General features: G+C 40.5%; 1 protein-coding gene across 7 annotated transcripts in view; it reads right to left on the bottom strand.

Moving 5' to 3' along the window:
* The window catches only part of triob (trio Rho guanine nucleotide exchange factor b), a 137,955-nt gene that overhangs the window by 104,641 nt on the left and 6,623 nt on the right, over positions 1-26,691 (bottom strand). For 5 of the 7 annotated variants that reach the window (XR_004929018.1, XM_036130620.1, XM_036130619.1 and 2 more), the window contains exon 2: positions 16,902-16,955. Coding sequence is in view for 5 of the 7 variants with exons in the window: in XM_036130620.1 (XP_035986513.1) it covers positions 16,902-16,955 (54 nt within the window). In the remaining 2 variants the exon portion in view is untranslated. Of the gene's footprint in view, positions 1-3,912; positions 3,938-9,454; positions 10,077-16,901; positions 16,956-26,691 lie in introns of those variants that run through there. The other 2 variants (XM_036130623.1, XM_036130624.1) reach the window with 2 other exon arrangements.

Consider the following 26,691-nt stretch of genomic DNA (forward strand, 5'->3'; position numbering starts at 1 on the left):
GGACGTTCCAGAAGGGATAATTCCAATTGTTCCAACGGCTCACTGCAGATACTTCAGTTTGCCCGAGCTCCTGACATTTTCAAAAGGCAAATGAGAATCGTCGCGTTTCAATGACGGTGCTCTTGTATGATCTCGGTGCATAGAGGCTGACGGCATGCAGCCTCATGTGACTGCGAGGTCACGCAGTTTTACGTGTGTTATAAAAGGACAGGTCATGAATGTCATGACTGATCCTGATGGAATAAATAACCGGGAAGGATTGTAACCTCAGCGAGACAGACTAGGCTTGCTGCAACACATGAGTGAGCGATAAATATACCCACTTTATGTTCAAAAACAAAGTAAGCAATGACATCATCCTCAACTTCACTGTGTTTGCATAATTTAATTATATAATCTGTTTGCATTTAGGAAAACCAATAAGATTGACTTATCGTTGTCTCCAAATGTCCAGGCTAGCTAAACTTTACAACACAAGCCAAAAAGATAACATTTCTTAGGCTTTCATGAATTTAAGCAACAACTCAACAAGTTAGCCTCCTAAGGTTGCACAGTACTAGGACTCATTGCTGATTTACTATAGGTACAAACTGCCTGAAGTGCAAATAGACAGTTTATTGTTGCAGCCATTACTACCTTTTATAAGAACCGAAGCCGCAATGAATATTTAGGTCCAGCCTCTACAGAATTGAACCTCAAAAGTCAATATTCAAATTTCTGGCAGGATTCTGACTTCCAAGTATTAAAGGAGTGCCAAATTCAGAAGACAGGTAATTATAAAGTCTAAAATTATTCACACGCACAAACACTGAGATGAACTACCTTTGACTCTACTTCCTAGCTAACTTATAAAAAAAAGGAGAACTTCATGAATATCCCCAACAACACAATGGACTTCTTTCCAATCAAACAATAGGCCCTACTGTTACCTCAAATCCAGTGTCTTTGTAATGATTTACCCTGCTTCTGCAGCAGAAAGGCTGAATGAGGGACTCTGACTATTCAGAGGAATAAAAGCCTTTTTCAGGGCATCCATGGGTATCTGTCTACCCGCCTCAGTATGCAATATAAACTCACTGAGCAGCCAGCCGAACTGCATCAACTCATCAATGAAGCAGAGCCGAGGATGCTTTGTACGGCTGTGGGAAACAACCAATCAGCAGCCCGCTTTTGACCAATGCCCCCTTCTGTCCTGCTGTGCGACAAAACCGAACCAATAAACCAGAAAACACCAAATGGTACTTTATAACCAGGGGAAACAAATAGGAAGGGGCATGCCTCTGTGATCCGCTGTGTTACTAAGCTTCTCAGGAGAAAAAAAGAGGACAGAAGCGAAAGAGGAAAACGGAAAAAGGAAACATTCTTGAGACAGAACAGTTTCAGCTGGGTGTTTTTCAATTAGCAGAAGTGGCTCAAGTCAGATGGGATTCCAGCAGATGATGTTATACAGTTCAAGAGCAGAAATGCCTGGAGAAATGATGACAGGAAAAGATGAATTCTACAGTAAATAAGTGACAATGCAAATAAATGCTATACTTACATGGCAGACAAGTAAACTAAGGAATAGCAAAGGATTAACATACCGAGTAAAAAAAAGCATAATTGACTATGTTCACATTATAGGTCTTGATACTCAATTAAATTTTTTTTGCTGATATTGGATTTTTTTTTTTTGGGGTGGCAGTTCATATTACTGTCAAATGTGACGCTCATCAGACATCTGCCTGAACGGTTCAAAACTGCAAAGCGACCCGCATGCGCGAACAACAGGAGACGTCACACAGGAGCGCACTGTTTACGGAAGTAACGGTGGATATAATTGTTTCTAGAAGTGTTCAATAAAGTTTTGTTAAAAGAAACAACATGAAAAAACAAAAATACAAAATGTGGATACTGGCCTGCATCTCTCCTTGTTATTATTACAAAGCTGCCACTGCTGTGTATGGATGTGTAGTGAGAGACAGGAGAGGGACGTGAAAGAGTGATAAAATGCGACGTGAACGTTCAGACAGCAGACGCTTTGAAAAAAAATAAAAAATACGTATCTGAATTAGTACCACATATGGAAGTGGCACAAATCTGATTTTTTGGGGGACATTGAAAAGATCATAATTGTGTCGTTCACACTGCCATGAAAAAGACAGATATGGGTCAAATATGGGCAAAAAGGTCGGCTTTGGGTCACACTTCCCTGCAGTGGGAACGTAGCCACTGAATCTTTAAACTCTGGTAAAACTCATACGTTTTGGTTTCAGTTATGCTAAACGTAGGTAACCCTGATGATAAACAAATAATTTCATCTTGCCACACAAACAGTAACATTAATAGTGCAAACATTACACCGTTCTGTTATTTACCTACATAATTTGAAAGCAGAGAGCGTTGGCTCCATGTTATGACGCACTTAGAACAAACGCAATTTGAGTATCAGGGGATTCTGGTTTTCATGCAAAGTCTATGGTGGACCAGCGTCTTGAGGTGTGGAGAGGTCCTGTGCCGTGTTTCACACGTCTGGTGAAATGCACTTTGATGCGTTTCACCTGTCGGGCACAGAACATTTTGAGATTTCAAGCATTTGACACATCCAGCGGGTCCAAAGTGGCCGACACAGCAGTTGGGTAATCAGAAATTTAAAGGTTCAGCTTCCTGGCGTAGTGACAGATTTTATCATGGGACGGAAGCTCCACTCTCTCGATGGTGTCTGCCGTTGTATACAAGATCGAAAAAAAAAAGGAACAGGGTAGCTTCTCCTAATGTGCATCAGACATGTCTGTACATACTTTGCTCTGACACGCATCTGACTTCAAAGTGCACAAGTGTCCAAGTTGAGGCGTTTTTGCGTGCAAAACGCGTTCGGTCTGAACGCAGCATTAAATTGCCCCCTTTGTCCAATCACAACCCTCATCTCGGCATCGACATTTCGTTCCGTCCAACTTCCATTCCGTACTCCTTAAAAAAAAAACTATTCTGTACGTAAAGTTATAACAAAATGAAGATGCTCTATGGGAGCCTGTCTATATAAAACATCTTAAAATGTGGATATTTAATTACAGTTTTTAAAATACTGTAAAAAGTCAGGTAAATGTAATGAAAACATTTCAGAAAATGCCATCTCTAGAGAGGTCCCCACTTGAAGCAGCTTAAATCACACACACAAAGGCATATCAGCTACGCACATTCAAACTGACTACCGACAAGCCAAGTTTTGGGTGTCCAAGTAACTTTGCCCCAAGAGCAGACCGCAATATACTAAACAAAGTCTGAAAACCCCCTAAAATGTCATGATGGGACCAAAAGCTAAATCTTGCTGCTGTTTATGTGACAGTGACATAGGCATAATTTTAATTTCCATGGGAGGTATTCAGGAAGGAAACCTTTACGCTCTAATAAAACATGAAAGCAAGACTAAGGTTTGCTACACAAGATGTGGATAAAGACTAATACTTCTGTAATAATGCTTATTTCAAAATGAAATCCTACCGAAACAGAAGACATGCTCAGCATATGCAAAACAGCATTCTAGGAAAGGAACCTCATATCAGCTGTGAAGCTCTGAGGTGAAAGTGTCACGGCCAGCTCACCATGTCAGAATCCGCCGAGGTGTACTGTGTATCAGGGATAGTGTTCTAACCTTTCTTTAGCGAGAAAATGCATCTTTGTTGACCTCATGTTAAAATCGGAAAAACTTAAAAAAATTTAATAAGCAAAAATAAATCACTTTAATTCCTGGAGATAAATGAAAAATGGCTTAAACATTGGCGTATGAACATTATTTTAAAAGAATTCAATATAAATGGAGTGCCCTAACTCATTTACGTGACCGCCTTTACTTGCATATCAGCTTATTTCTCTCAATAATTATTTTATTATACGGAAATAACTTATAATTTAATCATATAATGTTTTATATACCTTATATTCATTGATTGCAGTTCCAATCCTCATTGTCCAAGTAGACTCTAGATCAGGGCTCACCAACCTTTATGAAACTGAGCGCTACTTCATTGGCGTTGTCATACGAAGGGCTACCAGTACTGACCTTTGAAGTAGAAGAGTCAGAGTTCATCTTAACTTTATGTAAAATAAACATATTGTTCATGCTTTGTTAGAGATACTGTCATTTTTAAATCTATATAAATGCAAGTGCGAATAAACCACGAGTAACGGAATATAATTAAGTTTTAGATGCAGCTCACTGGTGGATTGTGCTTTTTTCCCCCCCCTAGAACAGGCTTGTGGGCACCACATGTGGTCCTCGGGGGGCTCCTTGGTGCCCGCGGGCACCATATTGGTGACCCCTGCTCTAGAAAATGACCAATGATCGAAGATGGATGAATTGGCTATTGACAGAAAACTGCTTGATAAGCCCTGACCAGTGGCCAGTCAAGACTCAAAAATCCAATCTTTTCTGTGTTTAGTGAACAAAGCACGGTAAATCCTACCAGGTCATATAGAATATTTTTCTACTAAATTGTTATTTCACCAAACGATGACTGCACAGCAATTTATAAATATCATCAATCTGAGCATATATGGCCTTTATATTAAACCCTCTTGTCCAGTCAAGACCCGCCCATCAATCCGTTTTTTATACCCACTTATCCGTGCAGGGTGTCCAGTCAAGATGTAGACTAGAAAAAGAAAAGTACTCCTGGATCTGGCCACTTATGGTCCGTCACAGTGACGCAAGACAAGCCTCACTAAATTCCATCATCCACTGATGACACTAGCTGATACGAGGCATAAAGACCGGCAAATTATAAGCGCCGCTTGGCTGTAAACAAAGTCTAAAAGAGCACAAAGCCACTTGCAGCAGAGTCATCGGGTCAGATCCAACACGACCTCGGCTGACAGCAGTAAACAGAGCGACAGCTGGGCTCGGATAACACGACTAATTAATCCTGCAAACTCTTCAGTCAAAAACAAGGAACGGAAATTTGACAACATTCATACAAAGGCTTTACTATGCTAAATATCATGATGAAATATTATGAAATATTATAATATTATGCATGATTGCTCTTCATCTTCATTAAGTTAAAATGGATACACTGAAACAAAGCGAGTGTCTGCAGGGTCACTAGATCGCTTACAGCTGGCCACCATGTTCAGGAGCTCAGAATAAGAGTTTGGTCCCAGAGGATGACACTTAGTGCACAACATGTGGTGGCTCTTTGCATCACTGTTTAACGAAGCTCATCTATGCGAGAGTTTCTGTGCGAGAGAGCATCCAGGGACATTTTTCACCCCTCCCCGTCTTGCTCCTCGTGCTAAAAACTCTCGTCCGGTCACTTCCCGATCTCCGTCTCCTCGTTTGTTTTCAACTCCCCTTCCGTGTCACTCCATTGTGTTGTGAATAGTTCTTCACTAGACTCGTCTGCAACAAAGAGCGATCCCCTGCTGAGTAAACACACAGCAGACAGCAAGCGGCGCATCCACGGCTCGTCTCCGTGTCAGAAAGGGAGGAACTCCGCTGTTGTCACAGCTCTGAAAACCGCTGCTTTGTAAAAACAGCACGCTACGAGGCTTTCCAACGGAACATCTGACTGATACGCACGAGTAGGCACGTGCACGTGTGTGCGGATAGTCCCGCAGAGGGGCTGGTGGTCATTCAGAGAAGCCCGGAGTAGGAGAATTGTTTTCCTCAGCTCAAAATTAGAATCCACAGAGCCAGACTAACATAAAGGGGCACATGAGCTACACTGGCAGACGCGTGCTTGCAGCTTTGCGACTGATTTACAACAGCGGTCCCACAGAGGGAAATATTTCACAGTAACTTAGGCACACGAGCGGCTCCAAACCTAATCCTATCCAGCTATTTTCATATTTTGCTCTGGCTCCCCGGCGGTTTCTCGAACCGTCCCGAGTGGAGATAGCTGTGAGGCAGAAAGATAAAGTGTAAACAATCAGAGCCGCAACTGCAGCGCTTTAATGCAACGCAGAGCTGCAAGAGAGCCTAGACTCCACCCTGGCTTCGCGCACACAGGATACGGCGTGCATCCCAGGTTGTGTTTCCTGTTTTTAATCGCCATCACGTTCTCAGCTGTGAAAACAACTCAACAGGGCCCAAAAACACACAATTTCAAGCGAATACAACGTTTACAGTGAGGAAAACAGACTTTTATCTTCCTCTTCAACCCTCTGTTCTAAACAGGCATTGGTCTCTACCACCTTCTCGTAGCACAATAACCTTGTGTTAAAATACCAAGGTCGCATGGCTCCCACACAAAAATATAAAAACAAAAATGTGTAACGTTCCGTTTACTCTCATTGAAAATATTGAAGAATAGCAGCAATCAGTCCTCCCACCCCCCCAAAACGGTTAATATCTGTAAGATTTACTTTTATGCACTCACTTAATCTTGAAACCCACACTCTGTTTCTCACCATTTCCCAAGACAGAAAAAAATTGTTAAAATCAGATATGATCCAAAACAAAAAGGGGTTTTGTGTGTGCTTTTTTTCCTGGTCATTACGATTATACTGGTATATAAAGCCTCTATATATTCCCGTTTTAATTTTGGTGCAAACCTCTGCAAAAGTATATTATAAACAACCACTAAATATTAAACTATGTTGAAGTTCTGCTTTTTTTTTTTAAAAACATTTGGGCTGCTTTCACACCACGATAGCCAGACTTGATGTGATTGGGTGGAGAACGGCGAGATATTTCACAACTTGATTTGGCTTGATTAACTTTCAAGCTGCAGTTTCGATAATGGATTAAACCGAGACGGCAACGTCATGCAGTTCCAAAAACTGCTCAGTCGGAGTGCTATTACAAGAGGCTGCAGTAGGCAAAGCAGTGAGCTATAGAGCATGTTGTTATATGAGACCTAGCAGCAGTGCAGAAAAACAAACCGGAGAGGAAGGGTCTATGATCTGTTCTATGATTACACAGGAGCAGAGTGAAGTGTTGAGAGGACTTGAAAGTTTAGTCTATAAATCATACGTCACTTCCTCCCTTTTCGGTCACTTCCTCATCTTGATGCACTAGATAGACCTTTTTGTTTTCCTTCTAAAAACGAACTGCATCAGAACTCGTTTGCAAGTGAACCGAGACGGATATTTTCAGTTAGAGCAGGGTTGTAAGATGGTCCACACCAGAGTTCAGAGCATCCACGCCTGCCAAAATCAAGTGGAAAACTGGAGGAAACTAACTAAAACGGTACTAGATGAAAGAAAACTAAATTGAAGTCCAATTAGTTGGATAAGTACTGGTGCTATCTGTTTGGGTAGACAACCAGCAGTCAGCTGCTCTACAGATGCCTTCCTTGTACCTAGCCAACGTTCAATCTCTACAACGCCTCCCTCAGTTATCCTAACACTCCCCCTCTGTTACTGTCATTTATGCATTCTCTGCACTGTTCTTTGCACAAGTCACCATCACTTCACTGGGATTCTCAAGGTGAGGTGATATGACTATTGCAATATGGTATTACCTTGTGTGGAATGTTGTGTGTATATATATATATATATATATATATATATATATATATATATATATATATATATATATATATATATATATATATATATATATATATATATATATATATATAACAATGTGTGTATTCTGGAGCATGTAACAAAAGTAATTTCCCCGTGGGATCATTAAAGTATGTCTGAGTCTGAGTCTGAACTGTGACTTTAAAACTGCGCTACCTTAAAAAAAATGTCCACAACCCAGCTTTTCGCAACCAAAAATATCAAAAGACCTGCCGTTTTTGTAAGTGATAGTAAACTGCTTTAGGCCAGCTGAATGGCAGTGAGCTGGGGGCAGAGTTGTGCTGCTCTATTCTGCATAAAGACGAGTGAAAAGCTATCGCCCCTCCAGCACATCTTACTAACAGGACTATTAACAAGCAAATGTATAAAACATCGTAAACATTTTTCACATCGTAACCTTTTAAAACCCTGGAATACCTTTATACCATCAGCGACCCCTTCCCTTATTCTAAATCTGACTTTTGCACCCAGTTAGTCCAAAAACTTTGAATTGGGCCATCTGCGTCATGTTTTGAGGTTGTCGAGGGCCAGCAGTGCAGCGAAGGCGACGCAGAGCCATCGTAAAGGTAAGTAACTTTAATCAACAGAACACGTACGGCACTTCAGGTAAGGTTACAGACCAGATAAACCAACAGGTTACCTAGGGTTAACTAAGGATCCAGTGAAGACTGAACAGAAACCAGGAACTTAAATATGCTGGGCAATAATCACCTGGATAACAAACAGATGCCAGATAATCAACAGAAATATTAGCAGCGGGGAAGGCTAGAAGGGCATGAAACACAGGTGAACTGTTCACAAAACAAACACTAACTGAAAGATGCACAATCCAAGGAATCTAAAAACCAATAAATAACTAGACACCTTAGGATTGTGACAGGTATTTAAGACCATCCCCTTAGAATACATTACAGTGGATCTGGAAGCTATGAGCAGCAGCAGTTTCAGAAATCAGCTAAAGAATGCAGTAATTTATTCTTTAAAAGGCACATTGGCCATTTCCCTCTGAACTCAATGAACATCGAGAAAATAATATTTGTGCCTCTGATCAAAGAGTCTGCAATTTTGAAGAACGGTACAGTTTGAAACACTATCCTATATTTTTAAGTTATTTAGTAGACAATTTTATACAAATCCATTAAAAAAACATTCCCAACATTCCTGGCCTTCATATTTCCATCACTGAGCTACTGGGAAATGTATATTGACAAGATGCTTAACATTGAAATGCTTACGGGTCGCTACACTTGATTTGAGACGTTGAATTTGTCTCCATTTAGGGTCATCATGTCAATGAACAGCTGAATAAGATATCTTTATCTACAGAAAATTATAGCACAGTGATTAGTTACAGTAACAGCCTTTACATCTGTAAATTTACACATTTTAAGCTCTTGAATGACAGTTAAATAAACTTTAAACACCAGGGACTGGCCTGTAAGCAGATGTAGCTGTAGCATCTGGTTCCTGTTCAGCTAAACATACAGAGCGTAGCTTTATTGCTCTTCTCATGTTTTATACAGTATAATTCAACAGCAGGGGTCTGGACTCCAGCTTCACCCTCAAACCTTTAGATCTTTATTCTTTAATCTTCAGCCTGGTATAATATTTCAGTTCTAAAATACATGACAAAAACGTGCCAATTATCTTGTCTTTTATGTGTGCAACAAATCCCAACCACTTCATAGGTCTGCTGTCTTCCATCTTTGATGGCTACGCCCCCACTCCATGTAAACACAGATCTCAGCAGCAGAAGAGGTGAGACCACATGAGTCACGTGTGTTTAATAGTTAGCCTGCAGACCTTTAAAATCTAAGCATAGACATTTTTGCAGCCTGGCACGCTTGCGAAAACAAAGCGACCTAACTCCGATTTAGCTTTCCTGTGGGACTCTAAACAACCCTGAATAACTCTGCCCAGCCTTGTGCAATCTTGTCACACTTACAGGGGGGAGCAGACAGGATCTGGATGGACATGTCTTCAGCCTGTGTTTATTCCCTCAAACGGCAAAAGGAAAGACTAGCGCAGCAGCAAAGGAGGGATGCCATCCATAAACAGCCTTCCATCATCAAGTCCACTTCAAAGAAAGAAAAAAAAAAATCCTTTTGTCTTCAAAAATGATGCCCGTTACGTCTCCAATTCCCTTTATAATCAACTCTGCTGCAAATGATCTCTTTGATTTAGAGAAAATTTGCCAATCATCCTGATGTAGCCGTTTCCAGCACAGGAGGCCAATCAAATTGTTAAGTAACATAGGCAGAAAATGCCAGCATCCACACACATTTCTATACGGAGCAGTGGATTTTCTTCAGGCACTCTGGCGCTTTAGCTCAAAACAAAAGAATGATCATCTTTACATTAGCCAAATCTAAATCATTAGTCCATTTGCAGAGAGGCAAAAAAAAAAAAAAAAACGGCATATTTCTGTCGTTCTAAACTGAAAAAATAAGAATAAGCATCCCTCGGCACTTCATTCCGCAGCAGCACAGCAACGAAGACCTGCAAATGCCTGCGCTGAATAGCGCAGATCTGGCATTACTGTGACATCCCCCCCTGTTTCCGGAGCAGCCAAGCATCCTTTATATTCCTCAAGTCAAGGAGCAGCTAGCAAGCACACGTACACAACACATCCCCCCCCTCGCCCCGTCCATGACTCTCAGCCCCTCCCCTGTCAGCCCCGCTTCGCCGAGCGATTGGCCAATCGGCATGGGAGAGGCTGATGCCAATTGGACGCATGATAGAGCGGAACCTCGGTTTTCTATGCATCAGTGCTCTGAAGAAGAAAAAAAAAACCCATGATCTTAGAGATAGAGGACAAAGATGATGATGATGATGTGTGAAAAAGGGATGATACAAGAGATTGGGGGGAGGGCAGATCACGATAAATGATGCTGTCATGCTACCCTTTATTTGTCAAAAGGCTGTCTATACAACATCAGTGATGGATCATGACCATTGTTATTGGTGTCAGATCTTGCAGAAAGAGCACATTCAGATGCAAGGAGAGAATGGGATGTTGACAGAAGAGAAACTCTACATGACTTCGGGGGAAATTCAGTTTACAGCAGATGGAGCTTATTAGCAGGTTGGGGGTGTATTTATATATCTAATGCGCTTGTTTGTGTGTAGAAGGCAAGCAGAACGGATCTGATTTCTAATCAAGGAAAGGAAAGACTACTGGTGAACTTGATCAATGACATCCTGCTGGGGTTGCTGACATGCGCGTATGCACAGTGAAAAATATCTCTCAGAGGTTTCGGTCTTGTTACAACCCCCAACCCCCTTACAGGCAAAAAAAAAAAAAAAAAAAAGCTTTTAGCTGTGCAGGAAAATATCCCAAACACTTGTCAGTAAACATTAAATAAACAGACTTGTGTTCTGTGTTTTCACCAGTGCTAAAAACATATGCAATACATTCCATTATAGAGTTCACTTGTTATTTGCTCCCACAAGGGGTATAATAATGTCAGTGTATTGTATGATATTTGTTCTGTGCCAGTTCTTTTTGTTTAGTAAAATTATCATGGTTTCCCACAAATATGTGGAAAATACAGTTCCATGTACTGTGAGCTACTGCTTCACAGACAATTATTGTACTACTCAGTTTTTCTGCCTTGTTGTGATTATTATGATTATTATTGTTATTAGTATTAATAGCCACATACTGACACAGAAAGACACACAGAACGTCTTCTGTTTTGTATCCTGTTTTTATTTTTGTAATTTTCTGTCTTGAGAATAAGAACCTGCTTCTCGGGGCGGGTTGTATAAATAAATAAACAGAATGAATTCTAGATTTGTAACGTCTGCATACACACTTTTAAAGCTGCAGTGGGTAACTTTTGTATATATTTATTTTTTCACATATTTGTTAAAAGTGTCACTATCTCCTGACTGTAAAATATAAGACAGATAATCTGTGGAAATCAAGCTTCTCTGACTCCTCCCAGTGGTCCCACAGCCATTTGCAGAAATACACCGCTCCCAGTCAGAAACAACCTATCAGAGCCAGGAGGAATGTCTAGCTCTGATTGGTTGTTAGCAGTGACAATCACACTTGTGTACGTGCTTCTCACACATTTTCAGGTTAAGTCCAGGTTTCACTCAAAACTACCCACTGGAGCTTTAACCAGGAGTATTAATTGTAGTAAAATAAATCGCAGCCAACAACAATAAAGATTTTTTTTAACACTACCGCGCAAAAAAGTACTTAATTTCGATTTACACTGCATAACGCATGGTAAACCCATCAATAAGATTGTTTACAGACTTTTACAAATGGCAATAAACCAAGTTCACAAATTGTTCACAAAATGTTTTTATTAGGTGATGTCACAAACAAAACAGTCTGCAAAACTGAACACATAATCCACCAAACATCAAAACTGTTTGTTTTAATAAGCACCAAAGTTTTTAAGCTTTTAAATTTATCTGTTAAATATGGTGATTTCAGAGTGCTGCATATCCATCCATCTATTGTCTGTCTGCTTTTTTTTCCCCACGACCCGAGTGTTGGAACCAAATTTTTTGTTTGTACCCACAGCAAACTAAATTGATTTTGAATTTTTGTGGTTCTATTTACTATTTACTAGTTCTATTTATTTATTTATTACTTGCAGAAGATTTAATTTTTCTTTGAAAAAGTTCCCATTGAAAGATAAAGAGTGCAAACATCCAGCCAAAATTTAACTTACTTAGCATCAGCCACTGGTCAGCATTACTAGGTTCTGGAGGCAGTCCAACTATAGCTATATTTAACTTTACTTTCAGTGATTCTTGCTTCTGCAACATAGCATCCAATACAAAACATTTGAGGAATATTCAAAAATACTGTGATCCAAATATGGTTTCGTTAGTAATTCGAATTTAAAATAGTGACACAAAACATCAATTATTTCATCACCATTGTCCATGATTAATGTCACTTGGCCAGAACAGATGCAATTATGTTGTCAGTCTGTGACAGAAGGATGCAAACTAAGTTTAAATAGCAAAGGCAGTACCACCGCATTATCCTATTAAAGCTGCCTGTGCAGACATGCTTGCAAGACAAAGAACAAAGACACACAAATTCAGGATGCTCTTTGGTAAAACCAGCATTTATAGGAGCTCAGTAAAGGTGCTCAAAGGCAGATGTAAGTAAACAGCCCTTTGTGGACAATACTAGGATGGACACTGCTGGTAGATCCTGCTTGATTCCTTGCAAATTAGATGACAGCAACTCTAATCTTTTACAAGCAAGTTCAAATAAAGTGCAGCCGAATAAAGTACAGTAGGCCACCATCATATTAAAATTACACCTTGTTCACTGTGGAGGCTAGGACATAAACCATAACCTATACCGGTTTTTATTGTATTTGGATTATTTATTTTGTCAGCCCTCTTTCTCTTTTTTAAGGACATATGAGTTTCAGTGGCAAAATTTGCTCACTCTTTCTGCGTGGAAATATAATAATGCTAGATACAGATAACAGATCAAGAAATAATAACATTTATAATTAAGATGAGAAGCACCAGTCTTTCAGAGATTAAAATGTCATAATTTTTCCTCTGATCTGGGATAGGAAGGGGAAAAACTGAAAACCAGATTTTTCTGGTGCATCAAACCTAAGAACTCCCAGTGCATCAAATGCCATTTGTAACTTTACTGCACCTCCGAGTTTGATGTATGAATAGGGATAATACTGTATTTATTTAATTTTCAGACATATTTAGAGTTGCTACCTCTAGCAAAACAAAAGCTCCTGCAGTTCTCTGTGCTGTGTTACAAATCTTAGGAAATAAAAATGGAATCAAACATAATCTCAAACTGCAAGTCAAACCCCGAAGAAAACCAGAAATCTCTATCAGCCAGAAGCGGCCTGATAGGTCTATGTAACATTAACCTTACCTTATGGTAGAATAGCAACAAAATACATCCAAATAAAAGAAACGTGATTTTGAAAAAAAAACAAAAAAACAACAACAACACAGAAATCCAATGAACTCCGAGGAAACCACTTCCTCCACTGCTCAGAGGAGTGTGTGTGTGTGTAAGAGAGAGAAGGAGTGAAAGAGAGAGACAGACTGAGGAAGCATGCCTGGCTGCTTGTCTACCCGCGGTGAACATGGTTAGCATTCAAAGCCCAGTTCAATAGGAACCACACAGTGAACTTAGTGTGGGCAGGGATGAGAGACTGAGCTCACTGCTGAATTAAACTGAACGGAAACATATGGCGGAGACAAGAGGAGAGCCGAGCAGAGCAGAGGAGAGGAGACCTCTCCATCTCTCCCTCTATGCTGAAAAAGTTACCTACTATTTCAGCCAGCAGGGCAAATTCCCATCTAATTCACCATACCAAGCAGGCTTATATCCCTTTAATACAGCAAGAGATCAGAATCATCCTGACTGAACTGCCACTTGGCTACTGTGGCAGATTATCTTGGACTGATCCAGAGCATCAGCCCAACTGTTTACTCTAAGCATGCTTAGTCTGTAAGTCCATATGTGAGCCAAGAGGATGTTGGGGGGACTCTTGTGATTTTGTGTTGAAGTGTCCTCAACAAAACACACGCACATCCTGGCACTGCAGGATGCAGCGCATAAACACACAAAACAAACCCAAGTAGTGAAAAGCGGTCATCTACAATCACCTGCAAAAAGTGTTTATACCGCTTTTTCAAATTTCGATCATAACCCTTAATGTTTTTCAGCGGGATTTCACGCAGTAGACCAGCACCAATTGCTGCACTTTGCTGCTTAGTTACCAGAAAGAAACAAAAGGTTATATATCACAATGCAGCAAGAATGGAAGAAGACATGGGGCTCGGAGCAAAAAAAAAAAAAAAAAAATGTTTTAAACTTCTTAAACCTTGTTGACTAGTTTTTTTTAGAAAATTTAATTCAATCGATAAAGAGGAGGTACCCAGCTGAGGTTAGGTCAAATCCTTTGAAAGGACACAGTAGTAGCAACGAACAAAACAACTACAACAAAAATCACAATTTAAGGAAAATGTACCTGCAGCCGTGTTCAGTAATACCATGTTTAGAATGTGCCACATCTGTTTACAAGCAAAATAAACGAAATAGATATCAAATTGCATGTTCCAGGCAAACAGTTAATTTCCCCTCACTGTACAAGGAGATGTTCGAGGTAGTTTGTTAAATTGGCACTTAATTCGACAGCAACTTAATTGTGTTTGCAGCGACAGAAGAGGAAATGGGCACAAAAATCCATAAATAAACCAGCAGAGCCTGTCTAACTTCAGCGAGGAGCTAGCGGCTGGTGAATTTCTGTCTCGTTTCAACACAAACATGCGAAGACAGCGGCGTTAAGACTGAATGTTTGGATTTGACGAGCCTCGGTGGCGGCGTTCATGAGGTTATGGTTAAAGGTCTGCACGCGGGATTTATCTGGCAATTCCCAATAATTTCACATTCGAATCCGGTTCACAATCCGGCAACTGGGAATAATGGGCCAAGCTGTCAATAGGAACCAATCTTCTCTTCATCCCAGGATGGCCTAGTTGGAAAAGCATCAGGTCAAACAGAGTCTGGCTTGTCGGACTCGGAGCTACATGGGACACAGGCGGCTCGTGATGAAGCTCCTCTGCTGAGGTCCAAAACTGTAAATCCAACATGACATGAATCTGGACAGACGCCGTCCATGTTCGCTCCCAGCATGGCAGCTCGAATTGACATTCTGGCTCTGTGTGCAAGTCGGCCGAATATGGATTAGTAAAAAAAAAAAACATAAATTAAACGTATTATGGAAGCTATCCAAAGTCTTCTACTATACCTAAGTCCAAAGGAGATTAGACTGGGAAAAAAAAAGCAAACGCAAACTGCAGTCTGAGAATTAGGCCTCTTTTTATTTTAGATAATCTATGTGCATATTTCCCGGTAGGGGCCACTTAACTGCCATGTTTATGACCACAAACAAGAAGCCCACGAGAGAATGACTTGGTGTATTTATAGTCCGAGGGTCCTGGGGGTATTAGGAGATGAGAAAACACACAAGGTCATGGTTGCTAGCTGATGCCATGGAAGAGCTTCAATCTACTGGGATTCAATCCAGGGAAGCTTTGATAAAACACAAGATTTTATTTAAAGCGCAATCGTTTTTGTGTATACGCTACGTCTCGACAATGACACAATCAAGTCTCGCAAGAATAAATCCAAGGAACTCCGCAACTCACTTTCCAAATAGTTTACAAAACGTCACACTGTTTATGCAGTTCAAAGGGATAGTCCGGAGTTTTAGAGGCGATGTTCTGTGAGGTCATGATCTTGTATAGTTCCCTTAGTAGGCGAACGCCAAAGTGAGTTCGTAGAAAAAGTGATAAAGTGGTGGAAGATGAACTCACCCTGTCCTAGCTAATTTTAGCCAAACAACTCAAACTGTTCACATGTGGGTCACAACGCTATACCAGTGGACATTATATACTTTCACAGACAGAAACATCACGTTTTTACAGCCAGACAAATGTGCATGTTACGATTCTGAAGTCACGCTGAGGCTTCCCGGGTTCTAGCAATCCGCCTCATCAGCTGTGACCCGTCACTCTGCCCTACATCCACCAGGAGTCAGCCAAACAACGGGGAAGCTGGTACGCTTGTTCGTTTTTCGAGATTTGCTTGATGTTTGGAAGTTATTCTGGCGGACTAGAAATCTGCCAATTCCATGGCCCAGCTGTTCCTGCAGCCTGATAGAGCCCAGAGACTCTACCGACGCAACCGTAGTGCATTAACACAGAATGATGTTTCACTGACAGAACCGCATCGATCCTAACGCCAGTCACTTGAAAGTTTAGACTTTTACCTTTTGCTGATAAAGTGCTGCATCCCACGGATGTGAACATTTTCAGTTCGAGTTGGTAAACTCAACTAAAATGGTGAGTAGCTCTATTAAGCTTACACACCTTAGGATTTGTCTATAAACTTACGTAATACGTCTATTAGAGGTGAGGGACCTACTGCTGACCACAACTTTAATCAACCTTGACTGGATCTGTACAATTCCTTTAGATTCATTAATGAGTAAGACTTGGCAAGAGTAAACAGAGTTTCACTGGGCTTCAGAGGAACAGTGCAGTGCTGCCCCTCCCACACCTGTTGCTATTAAATGGCTGTCAGCTGTATGAAGGCAGGCTCATACTTTTACCTTGCCAACTAGAGCTGGTTTGTATGTAACAAAATTATGAAACGCTGATTAATAAATTTTATAGACAACTGCAGACTGACCATACCATAAATGCGTCTGATTATTTTTGCAACGGTATGAATGACTAATTAAAATGATACACTTGTACGCCACAGTTCCGAGTGAGAGCCATGGTGTTTTTACTCAAGATCATAACGCTACGACAATCTCATATCGGTCCACGCCCCCAGCAAAAGGAATTTGACCTACCTGAGGTTTGACCAGGGCCGTCCAGCTTGGATTCACATTTTGGAAGAGAGCAGTCTAGAAAGACACACAGAGATGCATGGTATAAGTAACTGAGGGTTTAATGAAGCACATATAGATTGCAGAATGCTGTAACAAACTGGAGAAGTAGCAAAGCCCGAACAGCATCAAAAGTCAAAGCGGGGGTGGGGGGGGCGGGGGGGAATTACAGGGTACATACAGTACAGGCGACCCTTTGATCCACATATCTGGTTTTCCCTAACTGAGATTAAACACCATCCTGCATGTTGCGCGCAGATGGCTGTGCCCTCACACTCCCCTATAGGGTTTTAAGCAGCATAAATCTTACATGAATGAAAACTTTAAATAGCTTGATGAGAAAAGAGCTTCTAGCCCAATTTACATCTCACTCCAACTAAGTTATTCACCCGAATGCTTACTTACACTGCCATGCATCACGCACTGAGCAAGAAACGACTCTATTTTGGGTCACTCAACAACTCGGCACCATCGTGGCACAAGATAACAGGGCGGAGGAGAAAAAAAAGGGACACAGGCAGCTTAGTTCTCCACTCCCGACTTCTCCTGGCTGCCTTTCTGAAAAGAACAGCCTGGCATATGCTGTCGCCTAGCGAGGATTACAGTAAGCACCTGCTTACACACTGTAGGCCTCGTTTTACGCGGGGCAGATGAAGTGTTTGGTCCAGGAAAAGGGTCCTGATAAAGCTCTCAAGGCCTTATCAGTGAAAGGACAGAGGGCAGAGGGACCCGGACGGGCTAAAAACCAGCCGGCCTGAAGGACGGAGAGAGAACTCATAGCTGTGATCCAAATTAAACTGTTGAATTCTCAGAAGATACATTATAAACAGGCGTTATTTATCATCTATCTGCAATTAAAGCGGTAAAGAACAAAAAAAAAGCTTGTGCAAACTTTTATAGACAGAGAGAAACAGACGTTTTCTAGATTTAGAACAGCACAAACATGAGGAACCAATTGGACCCAGAAGAAATCGATATGTTCTAACACGAAGAAAAACTTCATAAAATAAAATTATTACGCGTTCGTATCAGGGAGGTGACATCACATGCCATACGTAGACATTTTACTGCTCGCAAGGGTTTTCTAAAGACGATTGCTATGTAAACAGAACAAATAACAATGACCCAGATAGGCAAAACCTGCTGTAGATCCTCTGGAACGGCGGCCGATTTACCCGAGGTAAGCAATCCTACGAGCATTGACAGTAAGATGGGACGTTAAGCCTGATCCTTGGCCTATTTTATCCGAAGGCAGAGAGGCCAAGGCCGGGTCAGAGGAGCTCTGTTTCGTGACACAAATTAGAGCCTTGCTCCGTCTTCAAAGTGAGTGAGCCTGATGCAGGAAGAGTCTGTTTGCAAGACAGAGACTACACAGGCCCTGTTGGGAAGGCTGGAAACAGCTGTTGACAGAAGACGAGCAGTCGCACACATGTATGCACGCAGACACCGCGAGCCGGCCTTTGAATTTTACCAAAACAAACTCCATGTGCTCCTCTTTGTTTTAAAACATATAAAGTCACTGCAGGGAGAACTGTTCAAGCATAGCAGCACAGTTCAGGGTGTTTGAAGACAATGTAGGGTTCCTGCGCAGTCTGCCGTTTAAGCATGTCCCAGCTTCACATAAAATAATAAGAAGAAAATAAGAAAAGACATTTCCTCCAGAATTGATTTCCCCCAGTCATTTTGCAATGCCATCTTTTCATAAATTTCTATATCAATCCATCCTCAATCTATGCATGTAGTTGTTCTGCCGTCATCCATCCATGTGGTTTTCTGTCCATTCACATGCCCTTTTATCTATATGTCCATCCATTTATTTGACCAAACATGTATTTGTCCATCCATCCTCTTTTTGGAAAGCTCCTTAATAAAAAAGACTGATGACTGTAGAAATAGCTGGCAGAAATTCAGATTGAATGTTTGTATTCATACATTCAAAATACCCAAAAAAGGCGGAGGACTCTGCCAGTTATCCTCTGGAAACGTGTGAAATCTTGAGATGAAAATGGGTAGAAACCTGTAGACTAGATATCCTGAGATGATTAGAAATGATAATTACAGAACTACAAAAACAATGGAGCAGTTTTGTTTTTTTTCCTTCATCTCTCTTACTTGGTCCTGCCTCTGTTCATTAAACCTCAGATATTTGTTGAAGAAGTTAATGACAGAGGAAGGACTAAATGATGAGAAGAGCTGCACTTGTTTTGGAGAACCTTTAGCATACATGTGCAATACCCCATGCTCTAAATAGTTTTTTTTTTTAGATTCTGATGTTGTTCTGATGATCTCATCACTACTTCTGTTAGTATTGGCATGTTTGGATCAGAGTCCCAGACACTGTGTAGATGTAGGCTTTTGATTTTCAAATGAGCTAAAAATATATCTGTCATTGGATATGCAGAGCAGAGAGACAAGGCCTCTTTTTCTTCCTCCCTGACTGGTTCTGGTTCTGCTGCCTGGCTCCTGATTTAGTTTTGGAGTTCTGAAGTTTTCTGTTCCATAACTGAAGCCTGAACTCTGGTTCCTGCCTGCATTCGCTTATTTCTCAGCCTGCCATCTAGGATAGATTTTTTATTAATTAATTTATTTTTGCCCTGATGCATAACTGAAACCAATATATTTTATGAAACTCTAGCAGGACTGATGAAAACATGTTTCTCTTTTCTTTTTTGTTCTTTTTTTTTAAATGAAGAGGAGCTTTTTTGAAGAAAAAAAATGGGGGAGGGGTGGTATAACATAGCTGAGTGGCACAGAACCTTTCCTTTTTAAGAAGCTTTTTAAAAACACTATGACTCAAGGGGGGCTGGCCCTTGTGACTTTTTGGCTCCTTTTTCAAAGGTCTATTCTTAAAAAAAGGGCCACAGAGCATTGTGGGAGGTTTGTGACTTCAGATCTCAAATCCAGATGTTTTTCCTGGTTTACGCTAAAGGGAAAGGACTAGTGACAGGGGAGGGGCATCAGCTCTAGGCGAAGAAAGACCGAGGAAGGAGAAGTCACATTTTGTATATGAATACCCCAAAGAAATACACTGCCTGGTTGGAAGCACTAATGGCTCTGATTCCTCATTTACAGTATTTTAGCTCCACATGTAAAATTATATCTTTGAAAAAGTTTTTTTTAAAGCAATTAATCTCATAAAAGTATGTATAAGTTATGATTAAACAAAAGAAAAATGGGGATCTATAGTCACAAAACAAGACAAATGTTGAAATGTTGACCACAAGCACAGGAAATGTGGGAGGGAGGAGGTGAGAGTAAGTAAAGGTATAAGAGGGGATAATGTGAGGGTTTTACAGATGGAGGTTACCCTCTTATCAGTTGGTGGATTTGCAGGAGGCACACAGAACACCCCACTATCTATTTTTATGACCTGCATTCATCCACCCATCCACCCATCCATCCATCATCTTTCTTTTCTTTGCAGCCAGGGCCTTAGACGCTGTGTGTGGGATATAGTGATTCATACCCCTACGCATGTGTCTGCATCATGTGTATGTGTGTGAAGTCATAAAGCGATCCCATGGGTACCCTCGCTATCCTGCGAATACATTACCAACTTATTGGACTTCCTGATTATCAACTTGAGGTTACCCACAAATATCCGTCATGTATTTGGCAATGGACCCCGACTATTTCCTGAACAGTTTTATGTTTAGCATTTTACATTTAGTTTTTTTTTAATGTCTTTAAATGGATTCAGTCATATAAACAGATCTGCCACATATATATGTTTGTAATATGCTTGATTTACTCAGTAAAGAAATATATGGGTTTCCAAACTATTCAATCCGCTTCCGGATGAAGTGAGCAGTGGTGCGGAGTCAGTCTATGTATGGGCTGAAAGAGAGGTCCAGACAACTACACAGGTTCTTACTCGCATTGCACTTATTCAGTGCCCTGCAGAAGTAGTTTTACACAACATATTGTCACATTTAAACTTCAGTTTTAAAGAAGTGTTGTTTGTTTTTGAAAGGGTTGGAATAAAAGGGAAACTTCCAAACCAATATCATGTTTTCTTTACAGCCTCTGGTAATTTCTTTCCTAAGACTCCCCTGTATTTAGCTCCATCCATCTTCCCACCACCTCTGATCAGTAAACATTTCCTTCCTGAATAAAAAATAAAAAAAAGAATCCCCAAATACTAACACATCCACCACATTGTTCCATACCAAGGGTGTTGCATTTTGAGGTGATGGCCAGTGGTACGCTCATAGTACCTTGCACATAGACCAAAAAGTTCAACTTTGGTGACCAGAGCACTTGCTTCCCTAAGTTTACTGAGCTTCTTACGTGGTTTACAGGGAACAGCATATATGGCTCCTCATGGCTTTCATTAAAAATAAACAGTATTAATAACAGTAATTCACAGTGTGTACTGTAACAGTAAAATACACAATGATTAAATAACAGACAAAGTGTGGCTAGGATAAATTAGGAGAAATTACTTTTCTCTACATGGCCACTGGACACTGGTGTAGTTGAAAATGGAAAATTGGTTACAGAAGTAGTGTACACAAGAAAGGCTCAGGTAGCTTGTGGTTCAACTACCTCTGTTCAAAAACTGACAGAAAGGGTCTCTGTAATCTGTACCATAATCTGCATGTCACATATACAGTATATAAAAGATTTCCTGTCAGGTTGGAAAGAAGGAGGACCCAAATGCAGTAAAAAAAGATATTTAGTGGAGGATAGAAAGACTGACAAACAGGGTGCAGGGAGGGCAGGACATGGAGCACAAGCAGGGGAAAAAAACAGAGGAAGTAAACAGGAGAAACCAGCAACAGGGAGATGAATACAGACTGTTTAAATACTGGGGAGGAGATGGAGAGAAAGCATAGAGAGCAGGTGGAGGTAATCGGATGATTACGGGGAACAGGTGAGAGCAACAACTGTAGAGCTGAGGGAGGAAAAGAATGATAGACAGGGCAGACAAGGGGGAAACAGAAGTCTAACAGAAACAAGATACACAAAAGACAAAAAAGACAAAATGAGCAAACACTAAAGGATAAAAACTGAACAATGCACAATCCCAGGGACTAAAAGAGTAAGGCCAAAACCACACGCTTCCTGGGGATTGGGGGCATTTCCATGAGAGAGGACCTGTATTCAGCAGTGGTGGGCACAGCTGATCTAAAAAACTTAGCTTCGCAAACTCATATTCGACAAATGACAATGTTAGCTTTGCTACACTTAAACCGATAATAAATAAGGACACTTGAGGAAGCTAACGCTAGCTGCTAACCACCGGCTGTCAGTCTGTCACATGCCTTCAGACAAAAGGTGCTGCTAATTTAAATAAATTACATAAATTTACTTTTATATGGCAGAGGAAGCTTATGAAAATAATTCATATTCTATCTATCCCTTAATGCCCAGGCAGTGGCGTCTTGAAAAAAAAAAATGCTACACGCAAGTGTGGGAAGGCAATGTTGCCAGTTCTTGTGAGAGAAACAAGCAACCAGCTCAATAACCTTTACCTCGTAAACAGTATGAATGAACAAGCCCAAAGTTGCTGACAATAGCAGGACATGGCAACACTGTAGGAAGCCTGGAACACAATACTGAGTGATTCCAGAGGTCCTCTTTCCACTCTCTGAGACTCTTTAACAAATCGAAGCGACTGGTCACTGCAACTCTAGTCAATCGGAGCGATTCCACCCAGCGTGCCGTGGCACTTTTCTGAAGCGTCCCAGAAGCGTCAGCGCTCACTGCTTTTCTAAAATATGCAGCTGTTCTATTTTTACCGCTTGCCGTGCTGTCTCCACGTCAATCTAGAGCAGAGCAGATCAGATCATTCAGGCAGGAAGTCAGATGATGAAACGCAAAGTGGATCCCATCAAGTTTATAAGTAAAAGACTACATGCTCGGACATTAGATGGTATCTCATTGTGAAACATTAATATGTCATTACCTGCGGCTCTAGCACCAATCCACCAGCATATCTCACTTCACAAATGGCTTCATGGACGATAGTTTTAATTTTATTTAAAGCCTACAAGTACATCTGCCATTACCGTATTAGAAAAGATTCCTGGATCAATGTGCGTTCTGTACTTTTTGTGTCTCTGCTCTGTCTTCTCTAACCCCCAGTCGGTCGAGGCAGATGGCCGTTCACACTGAGCCTTGTTCTGCTGGAGATTTTCCTTCCTGTTAAATGGGAGTTTTCCTCTCCACTGTCACTTCATGCATGCTTAGTATGAGGGATTGCTGCAAAGCCATTGAGTACGCAGACAACTGTCCACTGTGGCTCTACGCTCTTTCATGAGGAGCGAATGTTGATTGTCAAGACTCAATGTAATCTGCTGGGTTTCCTTAGATAGGAAACCTTTTCACCAATTTGCCTGTATGATTTGATTGAATTTGACTTTATAAAGTGCCTTGAGATGACGTGTTGTGAACTGCCGCTATATAAATAAAACTGAATTGAATTTCTATCACCAAAGCCCAAAGCTACTGTAACATGTTTTGATTATCTTAAACGCTTCAGGCTCTTACTATCAAGCCTATGGGACTTTGAAAGCTGTTTCTATGCATTTTACCTAAATATCTTATACAACCTCTTCAGACCAAGCACATTATCATCTTGAGCATTATTTTTGCTGTCCAACTGAGTAGAAGTGGAATCCAAAACTAATGGAAAAATTATTAGAAACTTAAACAAAAAAAAAAAAAAAACATGGTTATCAAATACTGTTTCAATTGCTTTTTGATTAAAAATGGCAATACTAATTAATTTTCATCATGTAATTATTAACTGGTAAGCATTTCATCTCTTGTCCTGAATTCAGCAATGAAGTGATAACTGTTTTAAGTGGGCAAAAACCGAACCGACAGATCACAGCGTTACAAAAACAAGGTCATGTAACAAAAACACAAATCAAGGAAACATTTTCATGTCTCCAAATTGTATGGGTATCATAAATTTCCAGTTACACATGCTGACAAAAGAGTGCTTTGCAAACAGTCAGAGCTGCTATTTGTAGTAAGCACGATTCATCTTTACAGACTTTTTTTGGCCCAGCGTGTTGTAGCCCTCTCAGCATCTGAAAACCTTCAGTACGATTACATTAATTTTTTGTTGCTTGGATCTGTCTTTAACTAACTTATTAAACTGTCAGAGTAAAGTCAGAATGCTTTCCAAAAATGTTAGCGCTGACCAACAGAATACACAGGACTTCACTCAGACGTCAAAACAAGTCCTTTTTCCTGAGTTCGGTATGTGAGGGTTAACGGTGCGAGTGAACCCACGTGGTTCAGTCCTGAAGGCCGTGCCAGTCAAAGCTTATGATCTTTAACTCTGACCAACTGCCAATTAGGCTGCCCCTGGATCTGACAGTAAGGCTAAAGCCTCAGAAAGAGCAGCATAGCCTACATTTTACAGGGCGAGCTCCACCCAAGCCTCAGATCTATAATTTGATGAGTGAAGGCTTGTTTATCCCTCCGAGTATGTTGTGTCCTCTCTTTCTGCCTCTCACTCTCTTTCCTACCCTTTATGTCGAGTTACTTTCTTTGCTCTCTTTCCTTTGTCTTTATTCGTGTACTTCTTTCCACAAAACTCTCTCCATCTATTAGCTGTGCATATCTGTGCATAGATATGTACCATTGTGCATTATCCTTATCCAGCTGTTTAAGGCTGCATACTTCACACCCCGTTGAACTCCTCCATCCAATCAGCGGAATTACACAAGGTTTGTGCTCGAGTTTGCAAGGTGACATTACGGGTCATAAGGCTTCAATCAGTTATGACAACAAGAAAATGAGAGATCACTGCTCGGTGGATCGGCTCTCTTTACAGCTTGTACTGGCACGGGTCACGGAGTTTGCAGCGGGCGCAGAGGGACACGGCTTGCTGAGTTGTCAATAACGACAGTGTCATTACGGATGCTGACGTCTTAATTCTGTCCTCAGCCGCAGAGTCGCATCTAGTGCAACTGGTGTTAATTTGTTTGGCGAGCAGCGACCGAGGTTATCTGCGTTCAAAATAATCTTCAACGCAACGATTAAAAAGAGACCGGCTTTACTGATGTCTGCTCATCAGGCATTGTGTTGTTACAAAATCAAATCTAATATTTTCTACACAAAGGAAAGTCAGCAGGAGGATTTTCCATACTCCACGTAGAAGGATGTATTCAACCTATAATTAAAAGGAGGTAAATTCACACAATAAAACAGCGAATCCCGTCAACTACCATACATAAGGCCTAATTGTCGCAGGAGTTTTAAAGTGATGACCTGAGTTTTAGGAGCGACGCAGTTATGACTTAGACCATGGCTCTTATGTAAGATGGCAGAACAGTTATTAAGTTTTATTCCAGCATACATCTGGCTGCTTTTATGACAATCGAGTTTCTCCATGCAGTCCGGCAAAGTAATGCAATTGCACCACCAGTAACTTCATTTAAGAATCACTTTAGAGTCTGTATATGAAATAATCATTTTCAAAAATACTCTATTGTGCAAATGTTATTTTTAGCTCAACAGGGCCCCAACATCAGGGTTAATTAAGAGATGTGTCGCTATAACCTATGCAAAATGTAATCCAGAGAGAATTCAGCTTCATATAAATCGATGTAAACATTCTTCTATGCAGTACGTACACCAGACCCATTATTTTTTGGTCTAAGACGATACTTTATTTCTCGATTGCTCAAAACTTTAATCAAATTTTGAGCTTTTGTTTTTAGGAAAAAGACATTATGAAGCCCCTTTCAAATAAAAGTTCCTATAATAAGCAAGCAGGCATGAGCCCCCCCCCCCCCCCCCCCCCCCCCCCCATAGCAGATCAAGTTTTTCTTTAACATCATGCAGAGCAATTTGCCAAGATCACGAGCTCTGTGAGCTTTTAGGTCATGTTGCTGCAGTTATGGAAACATAACTTTTCACTGGGGCTTAAAACTGGGGGCTACTTTCAACCCTACATGTTGTGTCAGGACCTTTTAGGTGTGTAGGAGGCCTGATAAACGTGCGTAGATCATGGAACCAAAGGAAGCTCAGGAACAGGGAAGGAGGTATCTACAAAAAACTGAAATCTGAATATTAGCTCAATTAGAGAGTTAAGAGGTCTGCAGCCCGTGGAACCAGAAGCTGCTCTATAAATCCTGCACAGTGGCTTTTATTAACTTGGCCAGAAAAAACTGCTCGAAATCGGAGGAGTGTTTTATTACATAAAGGTTATTTTTGAAAGTTTTTCTTTATGTTCCTTTAAGTTGTATCTCAATAGATTCACGTGGATTTATTATATATATTTTTTAAATCATTTATTTATTTTCAGTCAATCGTCAAATAATTTATCAGCACTACAGGCAACAAGACAAACAGCATCAACGGAAAAATGACTGAAAAGGTACAGGCAGAAGCATAATGCTGATATTTGTACCAAGTACCCATTATTGTTCTTATAATATAGAAAAGAAGAAAATGGAACATAACAAAAGCAAAAAAAAACATATCATTGCTTCCATATTTGATATTATCAATTACATGATTATGTAATATGTAAAATTATTATTACTAACAATGGATCAAAAAGATATTGGGAGCGATTTTAAGTTATTTTTTAGTCTGATGGCAAATTTGTTATTTTATCTCCTTATTTTCCACATATATGGAAGATTCCACAAAGAATGAAAAGAAAATACTCTCATTACATAAAAGTCAGACCCTTTCTTCGTTCTAAAACATAAAATTTAGGAAATAAAAATCAGAATTCATTAATTTAGCCGCAGCTATGTCTTGAACCTGATAAAAATCATCT

The sequence above is a fragment of the Fundulus heteroclitus genome, chromosome 3, assembly GCF_011125445.2.
Source record: "Fundulus heteroclitus isolate FHET01 chromosome 3, MU-UCD_Fhet_4.1, whole genome shotgun sequence".
Lineage (NCBI taxonomy): Eukaryota > Metazoa > Chordata > Actinopteri > Cyprinodontiformes > Fundulidae > Fundulus > Fundulus heteroclitus.